Source organism: Mastomys coucha, unplaced genomic scaffold (genome assembly GCF_008632895.1).
Source record: "Mastomys coucha isolate ucsf_1 unplaced genomic scaffold, UCSF_Mcou_1 pScaffold20, whole genome shotgun sequence".
In the NCBI taxonomy this organism is placed as follows: Eukaryota; Metazoa; Chordata; class Mammalia; order Rodentia; family Muridae; genus Mastomys; species Mastomys coucha.
The window spans coordinates 34,899,326-34,924,325 of record NW_022196903.1 but is presented as its reverse complement, the minus strand read 5'-3'; the positions used below and the strand labels follow the sequence as shown (position 1 = coordinate 34,924,325).

The window sequence follows — 25,000 nt, the reverse complement described above, 5'->3', positions numbered from 1 at the left end:
GATGACCATTTGAGTGGTTTCTTAGTTTAGGCTATTAAAAATAAAACTACTATAGTGAGATCTGGTGATTTAAGTCTGTAATTCCAACATTCTGGAGACTGAGTCAGGATAATTCTAAGTTCAAGGTCAGAAGTCATACAATAACAATAAATGCAGAAAAGCCTTTGTCGAAGTTCAATATCTCTTCATGATAAAAGCCCTGAAGAAAATAGAAAAGCGCACCTCAACATAATAAAGAATATATATGACAAATTTATGCCACATTATACTAAGTGGAAGAACTTTTATAATTCCCTGTAAAACCAGGAACAAGACAAAAGTGTCCACTCTGTTCACTCTTATTCAATATCATCTTCTAGTTCTTTGCTAGAGAAATAAAGTATGAAAAATAGTAAAAAAGCTCTACAAATAGGAAGAAACGTCAAATAATCCCTATTTGCATTACTCTGTATTGGAACAGAGCCTTTAAATGTATAGTTAGATTAAGGGTCTTGAGATATAAAGATTATCTAGGACTAGCCAGGTGAGTCATATGAATCTTTTAAGATCGACGGAAAAATCTATCCCACAAAGGAGAAGGCAAGAAGAGTAGGGAGCAAAGGAATATTTGAAGATACTAGCCTTGAAGATTGAAATGTTGTGGCCACAAACCAATGAGGGCCAGTAACCAGTAGACAGAGTCAGAAGAGCTAAAGCACTGATTATTCTCCCTGAAGGAGCCTATGTTCTAAAAAGGAACAAAACCTAGTCTGTGTCCTGATTTTAGTGCAGTAAAACTGAATTTCAACATCTAACTTCCAGAGAGATGATGACTAAACTCATTGTGGTAAGCCGCTGGGTATGATATTTAATTCCAGCAACCCTTGTAAATTCTACTTGACAACAGTCAGTGCCCACCTATCACTCTCTATACCTCCTTGTACTATGGTTTGGGATGTGGCTTGGGAGTATCTGTGACGGGTTCGTGGGTTGAAACTTAATCCTCACTGTGAGGTATTAAGAGGGTGAAAAGTTAATCCAATGTGGGCACTTAGAGATGGGGCCCTTGGGAGGTAATTAGTATTAAATAAGCGGGGTGGAGTCCTCATGAGTGGATGCTGGTGGTTTCATCAGAGACCAGTAAGATACAGACATGCTCCCTGTCTCTTGCCCCGTGCTGCTCCGTACCGCCTTAAGATTCTGGGGGCACGAGGGCTATTGCCAGGAACACAGGGGGATAGCTCAGCGTGAAAAGCACTTGCTATGCACCTGGACGAGCTAAATCAGAACCTCCAGGACACGCACAAAAGCTGACTGCAGTAGCACCCATCACACACCAACACACCAGGACAGGGAGACCAGAGAAGACAAGACTATTGCCAGGCCAGCCTGCCTGATGTACTCAGCATAAACAAGAGTCACCCCGTGCTAGAAAAGGTGCAAGGCAAGAGCCAACACCCTAGATTGTTCCCTGACATGAATGTGCACACAAACATTGTACACATACCCCGGAAATGAAAGCTGTTACCAAGTGCTTCAAACAGAACTAGAAGCTAAAAGAAACCTCTTTTCAACATACCAAATCTACGGCATCAGGTTATTAACAGAAAAACAAGGAATACTGTGGTGGTTTGAATATGCACTATTAGGAGGTGTGGCATTGTTGAAGTAGGTGTGGCCTTATTGAAGGAAGTGTGTTACCTTGGTGGTGGGCTTTGAGGTTCTAGGCTCAAGTTCCATCCAGTAAAGAGGAGTCCATCTTCTCCTGGCTGCCTTTGGATCAAGATGTGTTGGGCTCTATTTGGCCCTGGTTTGGGCCTTGAGGATAAACCTGAGCCTGGCTGAGTTTTGTAAACTGTCTCAGTCATTTCCATACTGGAGTGACTCAACACAACCTGCTTAAGCCTGCCTTTGCCTAGCTCCTGCTGACATAGAGTAACTTTGTTGGCTCGTCAGTAACCCCATACTCCTCCTCAACTTTCCCCTCCCCCTATGTCATCTCACCTCAGCAGAAAACTCTGCCTCCTCTCTCAACCCTTTATAAAGAAAGGATTGATCCATAAAAACAGTTCCTGCTTTGACAGACTCCAGGCTCCAGAGGCAGGAGATCCTAGCTGGGACACTCACCATCCCGCTCAGCCCCAAGAGGCTCGGCTGGACCGGGCTCTCTCCCTCTCTCCTGGTTCTGTCCGCAGAGAGCCTGCCCGGCAGAATTGGTGCCCCGTGTGAGGAGACACCACCCCCCCATGAAAGTTCGCTGACGGGTAATTGGACGGGTAATCGGCTGGTCTGCGGGTGAGTGTACCCCCATGAATTATGGGGCAGTACTTTCCCAGATAGAACCCTCCCTCTCCCCCCCCCCACCGAGTTCCTTTACTGTTCCTGTAGCACAGCTACCTGGTCCTCCAGTGGGGCCCTGCCTTCGAGACTACCTTTCTCTGACCCCCCAACTGACTCCTTCCAGGTTTCCCCTCTGCAGCTGCCTTCAGCACTGCAGCCCTATGCGGGGGTGGGGGAATTAAGCTTGGGAGATACTAGCCACCTGTTTCAGGTTAATGTTAACCCTGGCAGCAGCTTGGTATCCCTGGGAAGCCCAAGACCTTAAGGAACTAAAGAAAGCAGTAGCAGAGGATGGCCCTCATTCACCCTGGGTAGAAACCATCCTTGAGGGCTTTGCCCACCAGGCCCTCACCCCTAGAGATTGGAAGGAAATGGTCAAGGCTGCACTCCCCTCACCCATGTTCCTTAAATGGATGGGCTTTTACCAGGAGGAGTGCTGGGAGAACAGAACCAACACTGTATCTTTAAGGAAAGAAATGTTTCAATTGTACACATACCCAGGACTGTTTGGAATAGATCCTCAGTCTATAGTTACTCCCCTCAGGATGGTTGATGTTACCTGGCTACAAAGAAACAATGAGCATATAGCCCTGGCCCTCAAAGGCTCCCTGGGTGAGATTAACTGGCATTTTGGTCCCCATAGATGGATGAGCTTGTTTTCTAGGTTGGAGTGGATGCCTCCCAGACTCTTTTTATCTAAACCTGATCCTAATTCTCCCACGGTCTTTACTGATGGTGGGCGACTAGGATCCTCAGTGGTCGTCTATCCCTCTTTTGGGAAAAATAATGATCCTGGACCTGTTAGTTCTAAGGTGTATGAGATAGAGGGGTCAGCCCAATTTAAAGAGCTCTTTGCTGTAGTGATGGCATTGGATTCCATCCCTGGTATGTTTAATTTGTTTTCAGATAGTTTATATGTGGTTCAGTTTGCCTGAAGCCCATATTGGGCTGGATTCTGGTCCAATGTCCCCTTTGATGATTCGGGCATGTGTCCTCCTTAGACAAGGACAGAACCCTATTTATATTCAGCATCTCAGAGGTCACCAAAATCTCCCAGGCTTTTTGTCAAAGGGAAGCAGCCTGGCTGACCAGGCAGCATCTGGACTCCAATGTAACACTGTCTCAGAGGCCACCCACTTTCACCTCTTGACCCATACTAACTGGAGGGGCCTCCATTATAGGTTCCCCCATATACCAGTCAAGGATCTTAAAAAGATTGTCCACACATACAAGTCTTGCCAACCTTTCCTCCAAATGCATCCCCTCCAGACTTTGGGAAGCAACCCCCATGGACTTCGATCCAACCATTTATGGCAGATAGATGTTACTCATCATTCTTCTTTTGAAAAGCTTAAATATGTTTTTGTATCTGTTGATACCTTTTCCCATGCCTGCTGGGCTTCTGCACATACTGGAGAAAAAGCCAAACATGCCATAAGTCATATGATCCAATATTTTGCTATTCTTGGATTGCCTGATCAGATAAAAACTGATAATGGCCCATGCTTTATAAGTCAAGCCTTTTTAAAGTTTTTAAGGATGTGGAAAATTACCCATTCAACAGGAATTCCATATAATCCCAGGGGACAAGCTATTGTAGAATGCCATAACCGAGTCCTTAAGGCTCAATTACAAAAACAAAAGGGGGAGTCTCTCCCCCCACACGATCAATTGAAAAAGGTACTATTTATCATGAATATTTTGAACTTTTCCAAAGAGGATCCACATCTGTCCCCATTTCAAAAACATTGGTCTTCATCGGTTTCCTACAGCTCCATTTGGGTCAGGTGGAAAGACTCACTGAGCTTGGAGCTTGGAGAGGGCCAGACCCGCTCTTGACAGCTGGAAGGGGGTTTGGCTGCGTGTTTCCCCAAAATGAGAAAAGACCAATCTGGATACCTGCCAGAGACATAAAATACCTGCCCCAACAGGGGGATGGCGATATTAATCACTCCAGGAACATTTCCAGCCCTGAGAGCCCTCCTTCTGCTTCCTTCACAGAGTCATCAAGAAAAAAAGAGTGAAGATCCCCCTGTCATCGACAATGAAGACCCTGCAAAAGATTGATGGGGGGATTCAATGATCCAGGAAGACTTAGAGAAGAGGAAGAGAGAGTTTCAAGACAACCCACTGTGGACTGGCCTCCATGGCTTCCTGTCCTACCTACTTCCCCTCCCTGATCCCTTCTTCCTTCTCTTTCTCCCTCCCACAGTGGGGCCATGTTTACTTAATACACAATTCATCCAACAGTGTATAAAGGCAATCAGGCTTCATCAGGTCCAGGCTCCTTATCAAAGGCTCACTTCCCGAGAGCCAAGATTAACATACGATTGGCCCTCAGAATATGAGCGACCCTTCCCTGCTCTCCATTTGACCAATGACAGGTAAGATCTCAGATGTGCTGGGACAACCTAAGGCAGGTCGTGGAGCATGCCCCTTGAGCCAGAGTGACACATGGTATTCAAAGACATGTAAGATCCTCATGTGGGGAACAACCTAAGACAGAAGCCATGTAACCTGCTCATTACAAAAACAAAAGGGGGAGATGTTGGGCTCTATTTGGCCCTGGTTTAGGCCTTGAGGATAAACCTGAGCCTGACTCGAGTTTTGTAAACTGTCTCAGTCATTTCCATACTGGAGTGACTCAACACAACCTGCTTAAGCCTGCCTTTGCCTAGATCCTGCTGACGTAGAGTAACTTTGTTGGCTCCATCAGTAACCCCATACTCCTCCTCAACTTTCCCCTCCCCCTATGTCATCTCACCTCAGCAGAAAACTCTGCCTCCTCTCTCAGCCCTTTATAAAGAAAGGATTGATACATAAAAATGAGTTCCTGCTTTGACAGACTCCAGGCTCCAGAGGCAAGAGATCCTAGCCGGGACATTCACCATCCCACTCAGCCCCAAGAAGCTCGGCTGGACCGGGCTCTCTCCCTCTCATCTGGTTCTGTTGGCAGAGAGCCTACCCAGAAAAGATGTAGAACTCTAGGTTCCTTTTCCAGCACCATGTCTGCCTGTATGCTACCATGCTTCCTGCTATGATGATAATGGACTGAACCTCTGAAACTATAAGCCAGCCCTAATTAAATGTTGCCCTTGGGGGAAAAAAAAAAAAAAGTTGCCTTGGTCATGGTGTCTCTACATAGCAATGAAACACAAACTAAGATATAAACCTGGCTGTGTTTTAAGAAAGATTTATTGCCAGGCATGATGAAACATGCCTTTAGTCACATCACTCAGGAGGTAGAGACAGATGGGTCTCTGTGGGGCCTAAGGCCAACATGATCTGCATAGCAAAGTCAAGTCTACACAGGGAGACCATGCCTTAAAAAAATGAAGGAAGGAAATATGATGTCATTTAAAAATATTCACAAAACATACTACTAATAATACAAATCAGCAAAGAAATGACTCAGCAGTTATGAACACATACTGCTCTCGAACAGGACCCAAATTCAGTTCCCAGCACCTGTGTCAGATGGCTCACAAACACCTACAGCTTCACCTCCAGGGGATATGATGGTCCCTTCTGGCCTCCACTGGCACATGTCCTCACATGAACATAACTACACAGAGACAGACACACACACAATTAAAACCAACTTTTTTGTTGTTGTTGTTTTCAAGACAGGGTTTCTCTGTGTAGCCTTGGCTGTCCTGGAACTCACTCTGTAGACCAGGCTGGCCTCAAACTCAGAAATCTGCCTGCCTCTGCCTCCCAAGTGCTGGGATTAAAGGCGTGAGCCACCACCGCCTGGCTAAACCAACTTTTTTTAATATAGCAAATCAATTAAAATGATTTTAAAAACATACAAAATAGAACCAACAAGCAGTATACAAATCCAGCAGGCCCTCAACATCTGTGGGTTTCCATACATAGATTCACTTAATCATAGATCAATAACATTTGGGGGTAAACTTGCATATGGAGTAAATATGGACAAACATTTTTTTCTCTTGTCACTGTTGCCTTACCAATACAGTATAACAACTATTTACATGTCTTTTACATATGTATTACTGCTAATCTAGAAATAATTTAAAGTATAACATAAGCTGTGCATGTATTATATTCAAATCTGTGTGTTGAGCACCCATAAATTATGATGACCACAAACCATGTCTTGGAACCCACTCCGCATGTATAGTTTCAGTACTGCCACCTTTTATATAGCGCTTATTGAACACTTGGTAGGTTGATTGAGAAATGAGCACTTTATTCTGTGTATTTATCAAGGCCTTACACTAAAATAGATTTTGGAATTAAGGCAAGTCAGCAGTGAGTTCTATACCTAGAGGGTATTCAGTTGACATTGTCTTCGCTCATAAAGAATTTGTGTTTGCCAAGTTTTAATATGTTATCAACCCATATATAGGGGATATATATATATATGTATATATATATACATATATATATATTTGGAATATTTCATGCCATGAGTCAATTACAAATTTAGCTTTAAAGCTAACAGCCAATACATAAAAGAATTGTTGCTGGTCAGTTTTTAATCAACTTGATGTAGAGTCACCCAGAAAGACATAACTTTAATTGAATAATTGCCTCCATCAAATTGTGGGACATTCTCTTGATTACTAATCAATTTGGGAGTGTCAAACCCCCTGTGGGCAGTGTCATTCCTGTGTAAGCTGTCCTGGGTTATAAAAGAAAGCAAGCTGAGCAAGTCATGGGAGCAAACCAGTAAGCAGTGTTCCTCCATGATCTCCGCTTCAGTTCCTGCCGTTAGCCCCTGCTTTCGTCTCTCCAGACGATTATAGACTGTAAGCCACAAGCCAAATAAAGTTTGCTCCCCAAGTAGTTTTTGGCCAGTGTTTCATCACAGCAACAGAGAGGCAAACTAGAATAGAGGTTTATAAAACTTAGAGGCATTGATTAAAAACAACCCAAACCTACAGAAACAGAAAATGCACGGGAAAGCTCTCCAAGGACTGGTGCCACCTAGGACACTGGGGTAGGTGGCTGTACCTATGCATAGGACTTTAACAGCCTTGGTGTAAATGTTAATAAGATTGCCTACTCTCATGTGGGTTGATAACGTATTAAAACTTGGCAAACACAAATTCTATAGGAGCAAGACAACATCAATTAAATACCCTCTTCAGGAACTTGCTGCTGACTTGTCTCAATTCTAAAATCTATTTTAGTGTATTTATGTAAGGTCTTGATTAATGCTCAGAAACTAAGTACTCGTTCCTCTATCGACCTACCAAGCACTCAATAAGCGCTGTATCGTAATCCCTATAAAAGGTGCCTCTATTGAAAGCAGATTTTGCAGGGAGCAAAATACTGGGAGTGTTTCTGTTGTCGATGAGAGGAGGCATGCCTTTTTTTATGGGAGGCGGTCTCTCAGCTCGTTTGTTTGGTTGGTTGGTTGGTTGGTTGGTTGGTTTTTTTCCCCTCCAAGGGAAAATTTCAGAGGGCACACACAGTTTAAGCAGTGTACCTAACAAGAAAGTGAATATTTCAAGGACTGGGCTGTCCCAAAGAGAAGGGGAGCAGCACAGGAGATCCCCTGTGGTAATTGTTTTTTTAATTCTTATATTTATAAAGCGGGTGTCATACTGACAGAGTAGGGTGAGCCTTTCTCTTTCCCAAATCACAGTGGGTCAGATCACTTTTTAAGGATATTTCTTCTCAGGATCCTCTAGAAAAGCTTATAATGGAGGCCAAGCCCACAATGAGAATGATACTGTAATGAAGTCATGGTGTTGACCCTTCACTAGTGCCCTCGTGGGCAAATACCCCGGAGCCTTAGTTGTTGATGCGGTGTGAACAACCTATCTTCAGCCCCAAGGACAGTTGTTAACCATAAAGGACACTCTGACCAGCAGCTGACACAGCTGCACAGAAAGGGCTGCAGTTTTCTTGGTCCACAAATCTGATTTCTTTTGAGATTGCTCAAGATCTCATGATTGATCTCATAACTGTCTGTTACGATATTTTCTTGCTCCACAGTTAGGACATCTTGCTTTTTTTTTTTAATTGAGAGTTTATCATAAAAGTTTAACATGAGTCCGGGGTTGATGGCCCAGGTGTGTACCTTTAATACCAAGCACTTAGGAGGAAGAGGCAGATGGATGTCTGAATTTGAGGCCAGCCTGGTCTACATAGTGAGTTCCAAGACAGCCAAGGCTACACAGAGAAACCCTGTCTCAACAAACAAAACAAAACAAACAAGAAAAGAAAAAGGCCAGGGACAGAATTTTACAATAGCTTATCCAAATGTACAAAGAAAAGCAGAACTTGGGCTACCTTCCAAGACACAATTCTCTCTGTGCTACCCAACAGTTCCATCCCTGTACCCCGAAGTGAGAAACACAGCTCAACAGCTTGACTGACAGGAATCTAACAGGGTCAGAAAGACTCAGAGCTAGCTTCTCTAATGAAAAGAAAAGAAAAGTGAAACGTGAGGACAAAGGAAAAATACTGCATTTCATTCTATTGTCACAGAGCAAGTAGCTTCAGAGACGAGGGACTCAGCTCTGGCTATTCTCAACAAAATGAAACGTGTGATCCCTCCAGAACCTTCCTGGAAAGCCAAGACTCCCCCACTCTCAGAACCACACCCACACACCGGGCCTTCCTCACGGGCGGAGGCCCTCGGCTCAGAGCGAGCCCGGACGCTAGGTGTCGCCCGAGGTCCCGCCCCCAGGGAACGAGAGTAGTTCCGGGTTGTCGGCCGACTCCGCTCTAGCCACCAAACTTCCGCCTCTCTCCTGCTCTCTGGAGCTGGGAGCAAGCGAGGGGGCGGGCCTTCCGGGGGCGCGCGCGCGCGAGTTCAGGAGCAGGTAAGGCGCGCAGAGTGCTGGGGTCACGGCAGATGGCAGTTAGGGTCCTACCTGGGGGGTTCCACGCGTACCCCACAAACACCTGGGACTTTTCCTGCGTCCTGGGTAGAATTGAACAAACCAAAAATGCACTTCCTTTCTCCTAGTTAGCCCGCCGTTGGCACTCAGTTTTGTGTGGGAAGTGCCGACGATATTTGTTGCTTGTGATTTAAAATGCAATTTAGATGATGCTTGGGAAAATGAATGACACTACTACAGCTTCCATCACCGGAGGAGGGATCAAATCAGACAGCGGAGAGTATGAGTTGTTCTTGCTGCACAAAATAAAGTTATCTATTCGGAGGCGTCCATGCCCTGTGACCCAGTAAAATAATTGGTACCAATTTTTAAATGCTCGTTCTGAGCAGGTTGCTTCTCAGTTACAACTCGTATGCATTCCTTGGGTCGTGATTAGGCAGTCACTATGCCTTAAGCTTTTCATGTCAGTCTCAAAATAATAAGGTGAAGAGCAATTGGACTCCTGATCTTGGTGGCTGACCTACACTTATACGCACACAAATGTACCTGCAAGCATTCAAAATAAATAGATCCCTGAGAAAGATAAATTTGCCTTTTTATGCCAAAGGGGAAAAAAGGGAGTTCTGCATTTTCAGATGTGGGCTTTATGTGTTTTGCTTGGCATACTTAATTTGGTTTTGCTTCTCATTTTCAACAGTTACTTTCTCCTGTATTTTTCTTTAATTCTCATTTAAAGAAACATGGTATTTCAAAGGAACTAATTTGTGGGGCTGAAGAGATGGCTCAGTAGTTAATAGTGCAGGTTAGTACCTATATGTCAGATAGCTCACAACCACCTATAACGCCATTATAGGGCAGCAGTTCTCAACCCTTGGGTCACATATCAGATATCCTGCATTTCAGATATTTACATTATGTTCATAAATTCATAACAGCAGAACTACAGTTATGAAATAATTTATGGTAGAAGGGGTCACTACGACATGAGGAACAGTATTAAAGGGTCACCGCAATTAGGAAGGTTGAGAACCACCGGTCTAGGGCAACTCTCTCCATTTTGCCTCCCTGGGCACACATTCACACAGACCCACCCACAAATAACTTTTGTGTGGTTGTTTGGTTGCTTTTAATTTTTACGCTATGGTGTAACTCCTAGGATAATTTTATGTGAATTGAAATCTAATTGGCATGTAAATTATTTGACTTAATGTCACTTTAAAAGGTTATATTCTTTCATAAAATTGAAATCCTTTAAGAAAGCATGCTAAAATCCTGAAAAATCCTAAATTTTTAAATTTTCTTCTACATGTATATGTGTGTGCTCAGGCATGCAGAGGTCAAAAGACACCTTGAGGGAGTCCTCTCCTTCCACCATGGGAGTTCCAGAGATTGCACTCAGATTGCAGGGCTGGCGACAAGCACCTAAACTGCTAAGCCATCTCTCCAGCCTCATTTTTTTTTTTTTAAATTTAAAGTTAGAGAAGGGGAAGGGAGGTAGCGATGTACCAATCAGTCTTAGGACCTGCTTATAGAAAGCAGTCATTTTTAGCATATGTTTTTGTTTTGAGACGGGGTCTCACCATGTAGCCCCAGCTTGCCTAAAAAATCCACTTAGAACAAGACTGGTCTTGAACTCACAGAGACTCACTAGCTTGTGCTTTGGAGTGCCAGGTTTGAAGGCCACAATTGACCTCTGTTGGTTTATTTGTGTGTTGTTTATACTTAAAGTTTACCAGAGCAGTGAGATGGCTCAATGGACACTGCAATCTACCCTAATGATCAGGGAACATTAAGTGTCCTCGTACCTCCACATGTGTATTGTAGCACATGTGTGTCCACATATATACATACATGCTTACATACATATGTACATAACAGCAGAAAATAAATGAATGCAATTTTTAAAGCTTTTTTAAAAAGCACATCCTCTGTGCGTGCGTGCGTGCGTGCGTGCGTGCGTGCGTGCGTGCGTGCGTGCGTGCGTGCGTGCGTGCGTGCGTGCGTGCGTGCGTTTATCAGTTCCCCTGTCATTTACTGGGATGTGTGGCCATGCTATGGAAGGAAGCTAAAGCCACAGTGCTGAGAGTAGGGCTGAGTCAGGGTCTAAAGAGGTTTATTCTCTTTGTTTGTCATAAAGAATGTCGTTTTAGGACTTGGGTTTTGTGGTCTGTGTTGCCATGGAGTCTGATCTGATCTTATTACTGATTATATATCCCACCTGTCTGCTACACTGCAAAGTGAGTATGGAGTTACCTTGGCATAGCTGCTTTCTAGAGTCTCTTCCTCTCCTTCCTGCCTGTCAGGTTACCAAGGTTCTGGCTGGCCCCATGCTCCCCCAATCCCTCCACCCCCCACCCCCCACCCCCACTTAAGGCTTTGTAAATGAGGGTATCATTTCAGGGAGGTACGGGAGTAACTGTGTGTGCTTGTGCACTCAAAAGGAGTCAACAAACAAAAGGCGTCTATGTGGAACACACCAACACCAAGCTGTCAAAGAGGTTTAGGGTTGTTCCTTTTGTGAGTTACCATTTACTGAGTGCCACTGTCCTTAACGTCTCACGGTATCCCTGCAGTCTTTCATTTCAGAAAAATGGAAAGTAAAATTTAGACAGGCAGAGTTCAGCACAGATAAAATGACAGAGCCAGGGTACAAAGCCAGGTCTCATCCTGTAATCTCTATTTAGGAAGCAAGTGATTGGGAATTCAAGATGTATTTTCTTTTAAATGTTGTAGCAAATGTTAGTTCCCAGACTGCTTTAAAGTATCTCTGGAAATGTTATGCAATTACAGTGAAAATCTATTCTGATACTATACTAATAATTAAGCAAAAAGAAGGCAAAATGAGTGGAAAAAAGTTTGTTTAAACTTGTGTTTGGAAAAAGTCAGGTTTTGAGGGAGATTTCTCGTTATTTGTGGTGGTGGTGCTGGTGCTGGTGGTGATTAAAGCATACATAGAAACATGGCTGCTTCTGAAGACTTCTGGACATCTAAAGGCCCTGGAAGAGTTATGACACTGTTCTATTCTCCTTAGATGTAAACTAATAATGTTGCCTTTTCCCGTGATAAAAATGAAAGCTTTGTTCTGATAACACCAGCCCAAACCCATCTGCATCCACACAGTCTACCCTGGAGAGCAGGGTGTAAAAAGGAAAGAGCAAAGAAAGCTGCAGGAGCCCAGATTGGTTTGAATGACACTATGAGTCTTCTCCCCTGGCTAGCCTTTGGGTGGCACTGCTGGCCCAAGATCATCTAGTTGGCATTCAGAGTAATAATGGTTTGACGTTGATGTTCTACAATTGCCCTAAGGTCAACCTCTGTTCTGTTTCTGGATGTTGAAATAGCATTAAAACTTTGCTCAAACAAACAGTTTATTTTCTTGCAAGCACTATTTTGAAATGCATCAGGTGCCCCCTACCTAGTCTTGTCTTTTAGCAGGTGTGTGGGAACCTCTTCTCTGCAGGTGGCATTTTATTGGCGTTCTTGTTTCCTCCCACGCTCTCCTGGCATTTCTATTTCTGAAGTATTAGTCTGATGGAAGCCGACTTTGCTTTGCAAGGGTAGTGTGCAGCACTCTGAAGAGCTGTTCTACGTTAGCCCTTCTCCTTGGGAAGTTTGGGTAGAGTTCTCTCATTCGTTTTTTCAAGATAGATTTAAGCCTTTTTTACGATTAAAAGCTAGCTCCTACACATCTCAACCAAACTGTCCCCCAGATAGTCTTTTAGCCAGCAAGGATTCTCATCTTTGCATGAAAATTTCACATATACTGGTATGTGCTGCCAACAATAGGCCATATGTCTGACCTAGATGAGATGGCAGAGTTATTCTACCGGAAGCATTGGTTTTGGTAGTAGTGGTGGTAATTTTTTTTTTTTTTTTACTTTTTTGTAGTTGTTTTGTTTTGGTTTGGTTTTGGTTTTGGTTTTTCGAGACAGGGTTTCTCTGTGTAGCTCTGGCTGTCCTAGCGCTCACTCTGTAGACCAGGCTGGCTTCCAACTCAGATCCTCCTGTCTCTGCCTCCCAAATGCTGGGATGAAAGCAGTGTGCCACCACCACCAAGTGTATATATATATATATATATATATATTTTTTTTTTTTACTTTTTATTGTGTGTGTCTATATCTCTATGCCTGTGTGAATGCATGCCATTTGTGTGTGCAGTGCCCACAGAGGCCAGAAGAAAGCATCAGGTCCCATGGAGCTGGATTTACAGGCAGTAGGGGGCAGTCCAGCATGGGTGCTGTGGACTGGACTGTCCTCTGGAAGAGCAAGCATTCTTCACGCTGAGCTCTCTCTCTAGCCCCCAGAAGCATGCTTGATTTTTACATGTCCATCATGTGTTACATCTGTTAGCTATAGTTTTTTAATGCCCTAGTTATCACTCTCCCACCTGTTCCATCATTCTGTGCCTCTGAAGACAGTCACTGTTGAGCTAGTCTGCATTGAGGCTGATAGAGCACCGTGATTCCTAAGTGGCTTTTGTTCAGGAATAACAAATCTTTTGAGCTGATGAGCTTTATTTGAGCTGTTGAATTTTGTTTCTATAGAACCGCTGTCTGTTTTTCCCACATGGCTTGCAGTTGCTAGGCAGAATTCAATCCAGTAACCTAGAGGCCAAATGACCTCATAACTCATTAGCAGTTCTCAGAGCCATCTGGTGCCCTCGAGGAGAACAGTGTTCAAAGGACTGATAATAAAGACAACAGCATAATGACTTCTTTGCCGTGATTACACCTTTAGATGGCAAGCAGTCAGCATATTTCCTTGCAGATTGCTTGGGTGGTTGTTTTCTAAAGGTATAATAACGATGCCATAGCAGAATAACTTGTTTCCCTGACTCCTTCATCCAGCTTGCAAAGAAGGAAACTTGACAGGTAAATAACCTACTAAATTACAAATTGTAAGAAAGGCAATACACCGAAGAAACAGTACATGAACACAGAATGTGAAAACTGCAGGCCAGAGACGAGAAGCAGCTGTAGAGTGGACACGTCTCTGCCCCAGGGCAGATCCTGCCCAAGGCCCATAATAATTCATGGGTGGCTTGCTATATTTTCACTTTCTAAAATGTTTACTAGAGAAATGTGCGATTTCTCACGCTCACCTATTAATCTCCTTTTCTATAGGAATCTTGTTCTTTACTGCTGAAGAAATGTCTCCGCTTTCCGAGTATGCACTGCGCATGTCTCGTCTGAGTGCCCGGATCTTTGGTGAAGTGGCCAGGCCTACTGATTCAAAGTCCATGAAAGTGGTGAACCTGTTCAGCGAGCAGCCCTTAGCCAAGAAGAAAGAGACTTATGACTGGTACCCAAATCACAACACGTATTTTGCGCTCATGGGCACCCTCCGTTTCCTTGGCCTTTACAGGTGATGAGCGGGGAAAGATAGGGTTTTGTGAGAGGTGGTTTTAGAAGAGCAGCCAAGGAAAACAATTAGCTTGTCTCTCACTACAGTTTTGTGGTTCTTACGGGAGTCCAGGTGAATCAAAGGGTAAGGGGGAGGGGGGGAGTCAAAATTGCCTGATTCATAAACAAACAGAAACATATGCTTATGTGTAAAGTATAACTGACATCAAATTGTGTTCTTTCATTTAAAACTGCTCTAAAAAGGATGGAGACAGTTGAATGGATCAAAGTGGTTGAGGTATAACACCCCACCACCACCACACCAGCACACCACCCCCTCAAGCACCGTGGTTCCTAGAGCCGCTGGTTCTTGGTCCTGCCCCCTCCTCCATACTGCTCTGCCTCTTACTGGGTGTGTAGGAGCCTCCGGTCTCTGCCAGTGGCAGTTTCGTTGACATTCTTATTCCTCCCACTCGCTTCTGGCATTTTATTTTGTGCCTTTTTGATATATTAATTTGGCTTGAATAAGCTGTATTTCACTTTTAAGGGTAATTTATAAATTATATAACTTTTAAATACTGTGTTTTATATGTTTGATAGGTCTAAAAAGTGAGTGCTTAAGACCTTTGTGGGGGGGCAAAAAAAAGGATAAAATACCTAGAAAGCCATTTTTTCCTTTCTTTTTTATTTCCAAACTAATACATGCTCCTTACAAAGAATTAAAACAGTATATTTCATAAAATTTAATTGCATACCATCTTTAAAATATAACATGTTTTAATTGGACCTAACCATTAATTTGGGACTATTTGTTGTAATATAAAATTAATAGCACAGCATGATACATACTCATTCCAGAGAGCTAAACATTGGTATATTCATTTATCCAACATATTTTTTTAAGTACTTTCCATGTGATGCTACTTAGGATGAACAGTAAAGGAGCAGCGAAGAACAAAACAAGTGGAGAGTCTAAATTAATAAGTTACTGGAAATTATAATGTACGACCTGCTTCTGACTGTCTGCAATTGTATGGGACTCTCTCCTGTGCCTTTAGTCTTGCCACAGGGGGAAAAAAAAACTAATTTTATTATGACCCAGAATAAAATATAAGAAGCCAAATCCCATGGAAAGTTACAGCCCATAACAAAATCACATTCAACTATCTTAATATGCTGCTTTGTACTATTCTTTTTGTTGATTTGAAGAACAGAGATGGAATTATCTTTGAAGATGGGAAAAATACCAAACACTTAGTTGTTCATTGACTAGCAAAGCTATTTGTATGTGTTTAGTCCGTAGTTAATGGTAAATTGATGTCTTCAGTGCATGACCATCTGTAATATCAGACAGGTTGAATGTAGACGCCACCTCAAAAAGAAAGTCTGATGTAAAGGCCTGCAAAAGAGGGAGGGAAGTGTAAGCGCCCGGAACAGTTGATTCACTCAGTTAACAAGCTAGCATGACGTGCTAGCAGGCTTTGTAGAGTTTTCTGTCTGGTGGAGAACAAAGACTGGGGAATGATGTCATACATCATATATGTTTTGTGACAATGTTGAACCTGCTGCGGGGGGTGGGGGGGAGAACTAGCTAAGCAGGATCCAGAGTGCTGATAGGTCTGTGGTAAGCAGGGCAGCCAGGGTCAGCCCCACAGAGGACATGGAGGTTTAGGCTAAGGCTCGTGGGGACTGAGTGAACCTGATGAGACCTAGGAAAGAACTGTGGGACAAAGGCAAGAGTGAACAAAGGCTTCCTGAGGCTGGAGTGTGCCTGCAATGACCCAGGAATAGTTTAGGCTAAGGCAGTGACTGGGAGGCAGGAGGAAGGTCACAGGGGTCTGTGGAGTGTGCCCTGGGCAACAGAGTTTAGACAAGATGATCCAACATCTGTTTTAGATGAATTATTATAGCTATATTGAGAATTATTTGCCTTTCCTAGCTAATCCCAATATAGATTTCTGTTTATTCAGTGTTTATTCATGGAATAAAATATCAAATTCTTTAAAGTCAATCTTTTAAAAAACAGCTTAGTTGGACCCAGCAAAGATCTTTTTTTATATATTTAGTCCATTTTATTAAATCCATTAATAATGTACATTTAAGCCATAAGCTATTCATGTAACCAGTTAAAGATGAGGAAACTAAGGTGCAAAAAAGAGCCAGGTCTTGTATCCAAAGTCACAGAGCTAGTATCTGGTGGAACTGTGTTCTACTGCCAGGTTTACGTGAGTTCCACAGCTTACATGCTAAGCACTTTCTTTGGGTATTTGGTCTTAGAATGTAGACACTTTAAGCAGTTGTAGAAGTCTTCACTGTCTACACTGTCCACATGTATAATTAGTCCTGGCTGCCATGACTCCTTTAATGCCTGTCTTGGTCTGTTTTCCATGTGCTTGACCCCTTCCCAGTAGCATCCGCTGCCATTCAGGCTGATCTGGACAACTGCCTGTATTAGGAGATGCTAATTCCTAGGGCAGTCAGAATCTCTGAAAGACTTGCAGCAACTGAAGACTTACACTCACGATTTACTCCTCTCAATGTTTAGTCTTTTTATCTTTTTCAATACTGAGATTCTAATCCAAGGTCTTTAGCCTTAACATAGGGAAATACTAGGTAGTGTATCTTATAGATACATAGGTTTGCCGAGGCTCGCCTGGAAGTTCTCTCTTCTTTGTATTATTGTGTCTGATAAGGAATACTGACACCTGAATTCTTATAACCTAGCCAGTCCACAGCTTGGTTCCTCTATACTTTCTGTTCACCAAACTAAGCACATGCCCTGAACAGCCACAGTCAACAGCCTAAGAGAACAGTTCTAGACTGTCATTTCTCTAGTGTGGTAAACACAGCTCTTTGAGTTTTTTCCTTCTTCATCCAGAGATGAGCATCAGGACTTTAAAGAAGAGCAAAGACGTCTGAAGAAGCTCCGTGGGAAGGGGAAACCAAGGAAAGGAGAAGGGAAAAGAGCTGCAAAGAGGAAATAGTACCAGCTCATGGAGAGAGAGAACGCCTTCCTCGGTGACTAAGAAAGTGCATCTCGGTATCTTCCCGAGGCTTAGAGGAACAGGACTTCTCCCAGCAGACATCAACCCTGTATTCGTCTTCACAGGACTTCCCTCAGCAGACACCAACCCTGTGTTCGTGTTCACTTCAGTTAAGCTCTGGCTGGTTTCTTGAAGATAATATTCTAATCCTTCAAAATTATAATGGCCTTGGTTTTGTAGTCTGAAGCATACCTAATTCTATAATGGAATGAATAAACTGTTGTTGAGTGATTTGTTTAAGATTGGAATGGCTGTTGGGATTGGAGTAGGGGAACCTCCCTATGAATGTCCAGCACTTTCTTTATTCCTCCATTGCTCCCCCACCCAGCCCTAACCTTCCCTCTCTCTGACCAGTGAGCCTTTGTCTTCACCATCAAGCTTGCTCTTTAAAAGGTACTTAACTGGGATTAAAAGCTTTCTGAAACAGGGACTATTGAATGCCTTCTTTATACAAGGTATAGGAGCCTAGCAATAGAGTGGTTAAGAAGGAAAAAACCAGTTTTTAGTTCATAGAGCTTTAAGTTTTGTAGAAGAGGCTAATAAATACATATGTATTTAACATAATTGTGTTGTATTATAATAGTATTAAATGCTACAAAGGGAAAAAACTACTTTTTGAGACAGGGATGGGTGGATAAATGCAAATATTGACAAAAATCACGTGAGGAAATTTAGAGAGCTTCCAAAAGGGAAAAAAAAAATCTGAACACAAATGGTAAATGAGAGAAAAATAATGGGGAGAAGTGTTTGAAGTGAAGGAAGATTGAAAAACCCTAAAGTAAGATGAAACCCTTGCTCTTAAAATTGGAAACAGACCACTGACTGGCTCATGTTTAACCATAAGGACATAGACAAGCCAGGCAAGAGGCGTAGGCAGGACAGCAAGTTTGAAGCTAGCCTGGACATCTTAGCAAGACCCTGTCTCAGAATAGAGGAAAGGGTGCAGTCTGTGCATGTCATGGGAAAGTCCTGTTTAAAAAGCAATGTACAGAAGCAAGAGTAGACCTATCAGCTACTTTAGACAGAATCTTCTTTCCCCAAGCACTGAATGAGGGCTGGACTAGTAAAACCTCGAGTGCATATGTTTAGACAAATGTTATTTTTAAACATGCATAGTCCAGATGGTATGGCTAGGGTTTATATAGCCTGTTTTGGGGGGTGGATACTTAAAACTGGGTGATTTGTGTCTGCTAGAATTGAACTCAAACAGAAGGTTCGGAATCCATTCGTTTAAAGCTTTCTACTGAGTACCTGCCATATGCCTAGCTCATCATCGTTGTGAGGTGATAGAATGAATAGATGTGGTCTCTCCAAAACTGTGTGAATGAGAGCTGCTGCTGTTACAGAGGAATGGCAAGAGCTGAGGAATCTGCTTACAAACAGTGCATCTGACACTGCAGCTGAACCAGGGCACACACTGAGGTGGGAAACAGTGACAGCCTGGACATGCGACAGCTGTGATGATCCCTCAACCTATAAAAAAGCCCTAGGGCTGAAGAGATGGCTCAGTGGTTAAGAGTGCTTGTCTGGCAGAGGACCAAGGTTTGGCTCTCTGTACCCACATGTTGACTGCAGTGTCAGGGGATTGGTTGCCCTGGCAGGCCCCAAACACACATGTGGTGCACATACATACAGGCAGACAAAACACACACAACATAAGATAATTTTCAAAAATTTTAAAGAGTCTCTGCATAAAGAGGTACTTAGAAGATGTTTGGACAAGTAACTGCATTAGATGCTAACCACAAACCTAAGGCAGAGAGCAAACTCTCCTGGAAGAGCTTCAACAGCTCAGGCTGACAAAAGGCCTAGCAGTGGCTGTGGTTGCTTAAAGGCTCATATACTTGAATACTCGGTCACCAGGGAATGGAATTGTTTGAAAGGATTATAAGGATTAGGAGGTGCAGTCTTGTTGGAGGGAGTATGTCACTGGAGGTGGGCTTTGAGGATTCAGAAGCCCATGTTATGCCTACTTCTCTCTCACTCAGCCTGCCAGTCAGGATGTTCACGTCAGCTACTCCTCTAGCACTATACATGCTGCCATGTTCCCTACCACGATGATGGACTGAACCTCCGAAACTGTAAGCAAGCCCCCAGTTAAATGCTTTCTTTTGTAAGAGTTGTCTTGGTCATGGCTTCACCTCACGAAACAACAGTGACTAAGGCAAACCGGCAGCAGATCCGTGTGCCACTGCCACATGCTAAAAATCAGGAGAAACCTAGGATTTCTTTGCATGTAAACTGCCCAAAAACCAACAGTTGGAGAAACACCTCGAAACTCAAGACAGTCTACACTAAATTGCTTCAGACATACATGAGAAGGAAGTAACTAGATGCCATAGGAGTCAATGCAGTTCAGGACACCAGTGTCCCAGGTTCAGTGTGGATAAATGCAGCCAAGGGAAAAAAAATCAACTTTAGCCAGGCAGTGGTGGTGCACACCTTTAATCCCAGTGTGGGGAGCCGCAGCTGCCACCCTATATACATATATATTGAACACCTGGTCTCCAGCCAGAGCAGAGAGCATTGATAATCAAGCCCTTAGTTGGAGAAGCTGAGTGCCTCTAGTTTGTGATGTAAGCTGGCATGAATTCCCGCAGCCTATTATGCTTTGCCACGTAGCTGATGCTGATTGGGACCAGGGAAAGTATTTAACCCATAAGGGCTGGGGGCTGGAGAGAGACTGGAGAGAGAGTAAGTATGTGGAGATAGGAGTAAATATGTAGTATTAGGGGCTGGTGATGGGTTAGAGGTAAGATGTAGATTTAGAAGAGTAAGTATGTAGAGATAGTAAGTAAGTATGTAGAATTAGGGCTGGTGATGGGGTAGAAGAGTAAGTATGGTAGATAGGAGTAAGTATGTAAGAATAGAAGTAAGATGTAGGAATAGAACTAAGAATAGGAATAGGAGTAAGTAGAAATAGTAATAAGTAAGATGTAAGAAGCAAGATGTAACTAATAAAATGTAAGTAGAAATAAGTAAGATGTAACAAACAAGCAAGATTACAAGAAAACTAATAAAACTGCATGGGGAAGAGCTCGGTGTTTGCCTCCTTACTTCCACTGGGTGGGTAAGGCGGCTTACATCCCAGCACTTGGGAGGCAGAGGCAGATGGATTTCTGAGTTTGAGGCCAACCTGGTCTATAGAGTGAGTTCCAGGACAGCCAGGGTTATACAGAGAAACCCTGCCTTGAAAAAAAAAATCAACTTTAGACTTAGACTAACTAGACTGCTATCATCAGATTTCTGGTCAAAACCTAAACTACCTGTGCCTTCCTTCTAACGTTTGGCATTTAGTGTGCATAAAGGATTTTGCCATGGAATCTGTTATAGTATATTAAAAGCATGCTCCACTGTGCTCATAGCAGCCTTATTTATATTGGCCAGAAGCTGGAAACAACCCAGAAGTCCTTCAATGGAAGAGTGGATACAGAAAATGTGGTACATCTACAGAATGGAGTACTACTCAGTTATTAAAAATGATGACTTTGTGAAGTTTGCAGGTAAATGGATGGAACTAGAAAAGTATCATCCTGAGAGAGGTAACTTAAACCCAAAAGGACATACATAATATGTACTCACTGATAAGTGGAATACCCACGATACAACTCACAGAATATATGAAGCTTAACAAGAAGGAAGACCAAAGTGTGATGCTTCAATCCTACTTAGAAGGGGGAACAAAATAATCACGGGAGGTTGTGATTGCATATGCTTGGTCCAGGGAGTGACACTATTAAAAGTTGTGGACTTGTTGGAGGAAGTGTGTCACTGTAAGAGTGGGCTTCAGACCCTCCTCCTAGCTGCCTGAGGATGCCCAGTCTGTTTCTGGCTTCCTTCAGATGAAGATGTAGAACTCTCAGCTCTGCCTGCACCATGCCTGCCTGGATGCTGCCATGCTCCTATCTTGATGATAATGGACTGAACCTCTGAACCTGTAAGCCATCCCCAAGTAAATGTCATTTATAAGACTTGCCTTGGTGTCTGTTCACAGCAGTAAAATCCTAACTAAGACAGAGGTAGAAGGAGGGAGGGGTCTGGGTGGGAGAGGGGAGGAGGAGAGAAAAAGAGGGGGCAGAATTAGGTATGAGAAGAGACATGAGAGAAGTCCAGAGGGCCAGGAGAAAGAATAGAAATATTTAGTAGTGGAGGTGGGAAATGGGGTGGGGGTGAAGGGGGAGAAACCACTAGAAAGTCCCAGACACCAGGGATGCAAGAGGGTCCCAGGACCCAATTGGGATGACATTAGCTGAAATACCCAACAGTGGGGAGATAGAACCTAAAGAGACAATCTCCAGTAGATAGTCGCAGCCCTCAGTTGAGGGATGGGTGCACCCAACTCAAAATTTTTGACCCAGAATTGTTCCTGTCTAAAGGAAACACATGGACAAAAAAATGGAGCAGAGACTGAAGGAAAGGCCATCCAGAGACAGCCTCACGTAGGGATCCATCCCATCTGCAGACACCAACCCCCAAAACTATTGCTGATGCTAAGATTGCTTGCAGACAGGAGCCTAGTATAGCTGTCCTCTGAGAAGCTCTGCCAGCACCTGACTAATACAGATGCAGATACTTACAGGCAACCATTGGACTAAGCCTGGGAACCCCAATGGAAGAGTTAGGGGAAGGACTGAAAGAGCTGAAGGGGGTTGTAACCCCATAGGAAGAACAGTATCAACCAATCAGACCCCTCAGAGCTCCCAGGGACTAAACCACCAATCAAAGAATAAACATGAGTGGGTCCATGGCTCCCACTAGCAGAGCACTGCCTTATCTGACATCAGTGGGAGGGGAGGCACTTGGTCCTGTGGGCTTGATGCCCCAGAGAAAGGGGATGCTAGAGGAGTGAGGTGAGAGTGAGTGAGTAGGTAGGAGAGTACCTTCTTAAAGGCAAAGGGGATGGAGGATAGGGTAGGGGGTACTGGGAAGGGGGACAACATTTGAAATGTAAATAACATAATCAATAAAAAATAAATAATGAAGCTGGGCGGTGGTGGCGCACGCCTTTAATCCCAGCACTGGGGAGGCAGAGGCAGGCGGATTTCTGAGTTTGAGGCCAGCCTGGTCTACAGAGTGAGTACCAGGACAGCCAGGGCTACACAGAGAAACTCTGTCTCGAAAAACCAAATAAATAAATTAATTAATTAAATAATGATAAAAATATTGACTTTTGGATTCAGAACTTGAGAGGTTATGATGCAGTTTGTTTGCTGTAGCCCTACAGTACATTCCTGGACCTTTTTGTAAAATCATGATAATATTTTACTAGATTAAGGCCCTCTGTGGTTAAGAGCCTTTAATCTCAGCACTTGAGAGACAGAGACAAGGATCTAAGTGAAGCCAGCTTGGTTGTATATATGTATTGTGATGCTTTTGCATCACATACAGCATCTTCTAAGATAGAATAAAGCAAAACTTACAGTTCCACTTTTTCCACTTCCCCTCTCTCCTCTGAGATGGAGCTAAGAACAAACTGAGGAGCAATAGATAGCGCAATCTGTCTTTAACCTTCCAGTCTTGTCCTCTTGTCATGTGTGTGCGTGTGCGTGTGCGTGTGCGTGCGTGTGTGTGTGTGTGTGTGTGTGTGTGTGTTTAAAAAAGATTAAGAGGTGAGTATAACACATCTTTAATCCTAGTACTCAGGAGGCAAAAACAATCTGAGTTTGAGGCCACCCTGGTCTACACAGTAAATTCCAGGTCAGCCACGGCTACATTAAGACCCTATCTATAATAAATAAATAAATCTTTTTAAAAATTAGAAACTAAAGTCAAGTCAATGTGGATTCAAAGATTCATTCTACTTAAGGAAACATGTTTCCTGGGAGAGGATAGATCCATTTATGTCCTTGGTATGGAAGCCATGATAATTAATAATCTACTCCTAAGATTATTTCAATGAGAAACTAGTGCTCAGGATAAAACCATCATCTCCAAAGAGACAGAAAACTACTGACTGGCCCACTGCACTTAGAGTAAAACCAGGGCTGGAGAGATCTCAGAGGTTAAGAACACAGGCTGTTCTTCCAGAAGACCTGGGATTCCCAGAACCCACATGGTTGCTCACAACCATCTGTAACTCCAGTTCCAGGGATTCTAACACCCCCTCCAACCCTCCCCAAGCACCAGACACACATGGCACACAGGCACAAATGCTCAGCAAAATACACAAATACAATAGAATAGAAGAAAAACAGAATTCTAAAGAGAGACTGAAAGTTTTGGAGGGGACATGGATGAATCTAAAAGACTCCAGTCTGAGTATCCATAAGGACTGGCCAACGCATTCAGCACCAAACTTGTAACAAACACAGTGATGCAAATACCTAATAAAGGGTAATAGAGCTAGGAGAGAATTATGTTTGAACAGGAATGAGCTCATAAGCATTAAAAACAATGAATGCAAGTATGCCAATATTATTATAGCACTCAACACATACAAGACATTGTGTACTGTAGATCCTATCTCATTAACTCCTTCTTCCATCTCATCCTACAAAGAGTCTGAGGCTTAGACCTTATGCCCAAGCAGACATCTACAAATACCTAGACAAATTCAAAAATCTTGGGTCACCACACTCATTTTCCACAAGCATAAAGAAAGGTTTAGAATCAACACCATATACAAGACCTACACGCAACCATGAAACCAGTGAGTAGGGCATGGTCTGCCAATCTCAGAATCACAACCAATACCCTGATGTCAAGTTCCCAGTATGTGTTGGGTTGTTCCGGGGCAGTGCTGGGGCTAGTAGCCAGGGTCCTGATACTAGGCCCGTGCTCTGCTGCGGAGCTATCTTTCTAGAGTGTGCTCTTATAGCTGGATGAAGCTCTGCTCTTGGTCCAAAGATCAGAGCAATCACCTGCCAAGCTCTGCCATTTGTTAGGTACACCACAGTTTTCTAAAATTGTATCACTTCATCTCTACAACAACCCTATGGCTATTATTTTCTCCTGCTTTATATGAGAACTTGAGTTTGGAGCTGTGCCTGTGAACCCTGGCTCTATGGGAGAAGCTGAGAGATCCTGTCTCTGGATCTAGCCCCAGACTAATCAGACTTGAAACGGGGAAGGAGGCATTGGCTAAGGCACTGGTGTTTGAGAACTGGCTTGCTTTTTTACCGCGTGGGATTTTCCTCATCCCTTGGTTTTTTGAGCTTATTTTTCTTAGAACACCTGAGGATTGAATCAACGAACTCACACAAGCTAAACAAACACTTTCCACTCAGCTACATCCCAGCCCTGCACTCTTGCTTTAAAATAGCAGAATTGGTTCTGTTGTGTATAAGTCAAGTATAAGAAACACCACTGAACTTGTAAGTTCCAGCCCTAAAGAAGCCAGGCAGGAGGATCGGTGCTACATTGAGGCCAGCCTATGCTACAAAGATACTGCCTCAAATACAAGAAGAAGAAAAAAAAGCAAATATTGCTGTCAATAAGGTAATATTTCTTTTTTTTTTTTTTTTTTTTTTTT

The 25,000-nt window shown here is 43.3% G+C and overlaps 1 protein-coding gene across 3 annotated transcripts; it reads left to right on the top strand.

Moving 5' to 3' along the window:
- Nucleotides 1-9,013: 9,013 nt before the first annotated feature.
- On the top strand, nt 9,014-17,957 carry Mrps33 (mitochondrial ribosomal protein S33). 3 transcript variants are annotated; one of them, XM_031381637.1, is made up of 3 exons: nt 9,014-9,125; nt 14,267-14,507; nt 17,364-17,957. In XM_031381637.1, exons 2-3 carry the CDS (start codon nt 14,293-14,295, stop codon nt 17,467-17,469), a joined length of 321 nt encoding a protein of 106 aa, XP_031237497.1. In that variant the 5' UTR covers nt 9,014-9,125; nt 14,267-14,292; the 3' UTR covers nt 17,470-17,957. The 3 variants fall into 3 exon arrangements, with proteins under 3 accessions (XP_031237497.1, XP_031237498.1, XP_031237499.1); XM_031381638.1 differs by lacking the exon at nt 9,014-9,125 and adding an exon at nt 11,154-11,380; XM_031381639.1 differs by lacking the exon at nt 9,014-9,125 and adding an exon at nt 13,793-14,014.
- Nucleotides 17,958-25,000: the final 7,043 nt, after the last annotated feature.

What these genes read in the sequence shown, in the direction of transcription:
- Mrps33 (XM_031381637.1), top strand. Translation starts at nt 14,293, where the DNA reads ATGTCTCCGCTTTCCGAGTATGCACTGCGCATGTCTCGTCTGAGTGCC. An exon ending in CGTTTCCTTGGCCTTTACAG is followed by an intron (nt 14,508 to 17,363) that starts GTGATGAGCGGG and finishes TTCTTCATCCAG; the next exon opens with AGATGAGCATCAGGACTTTA.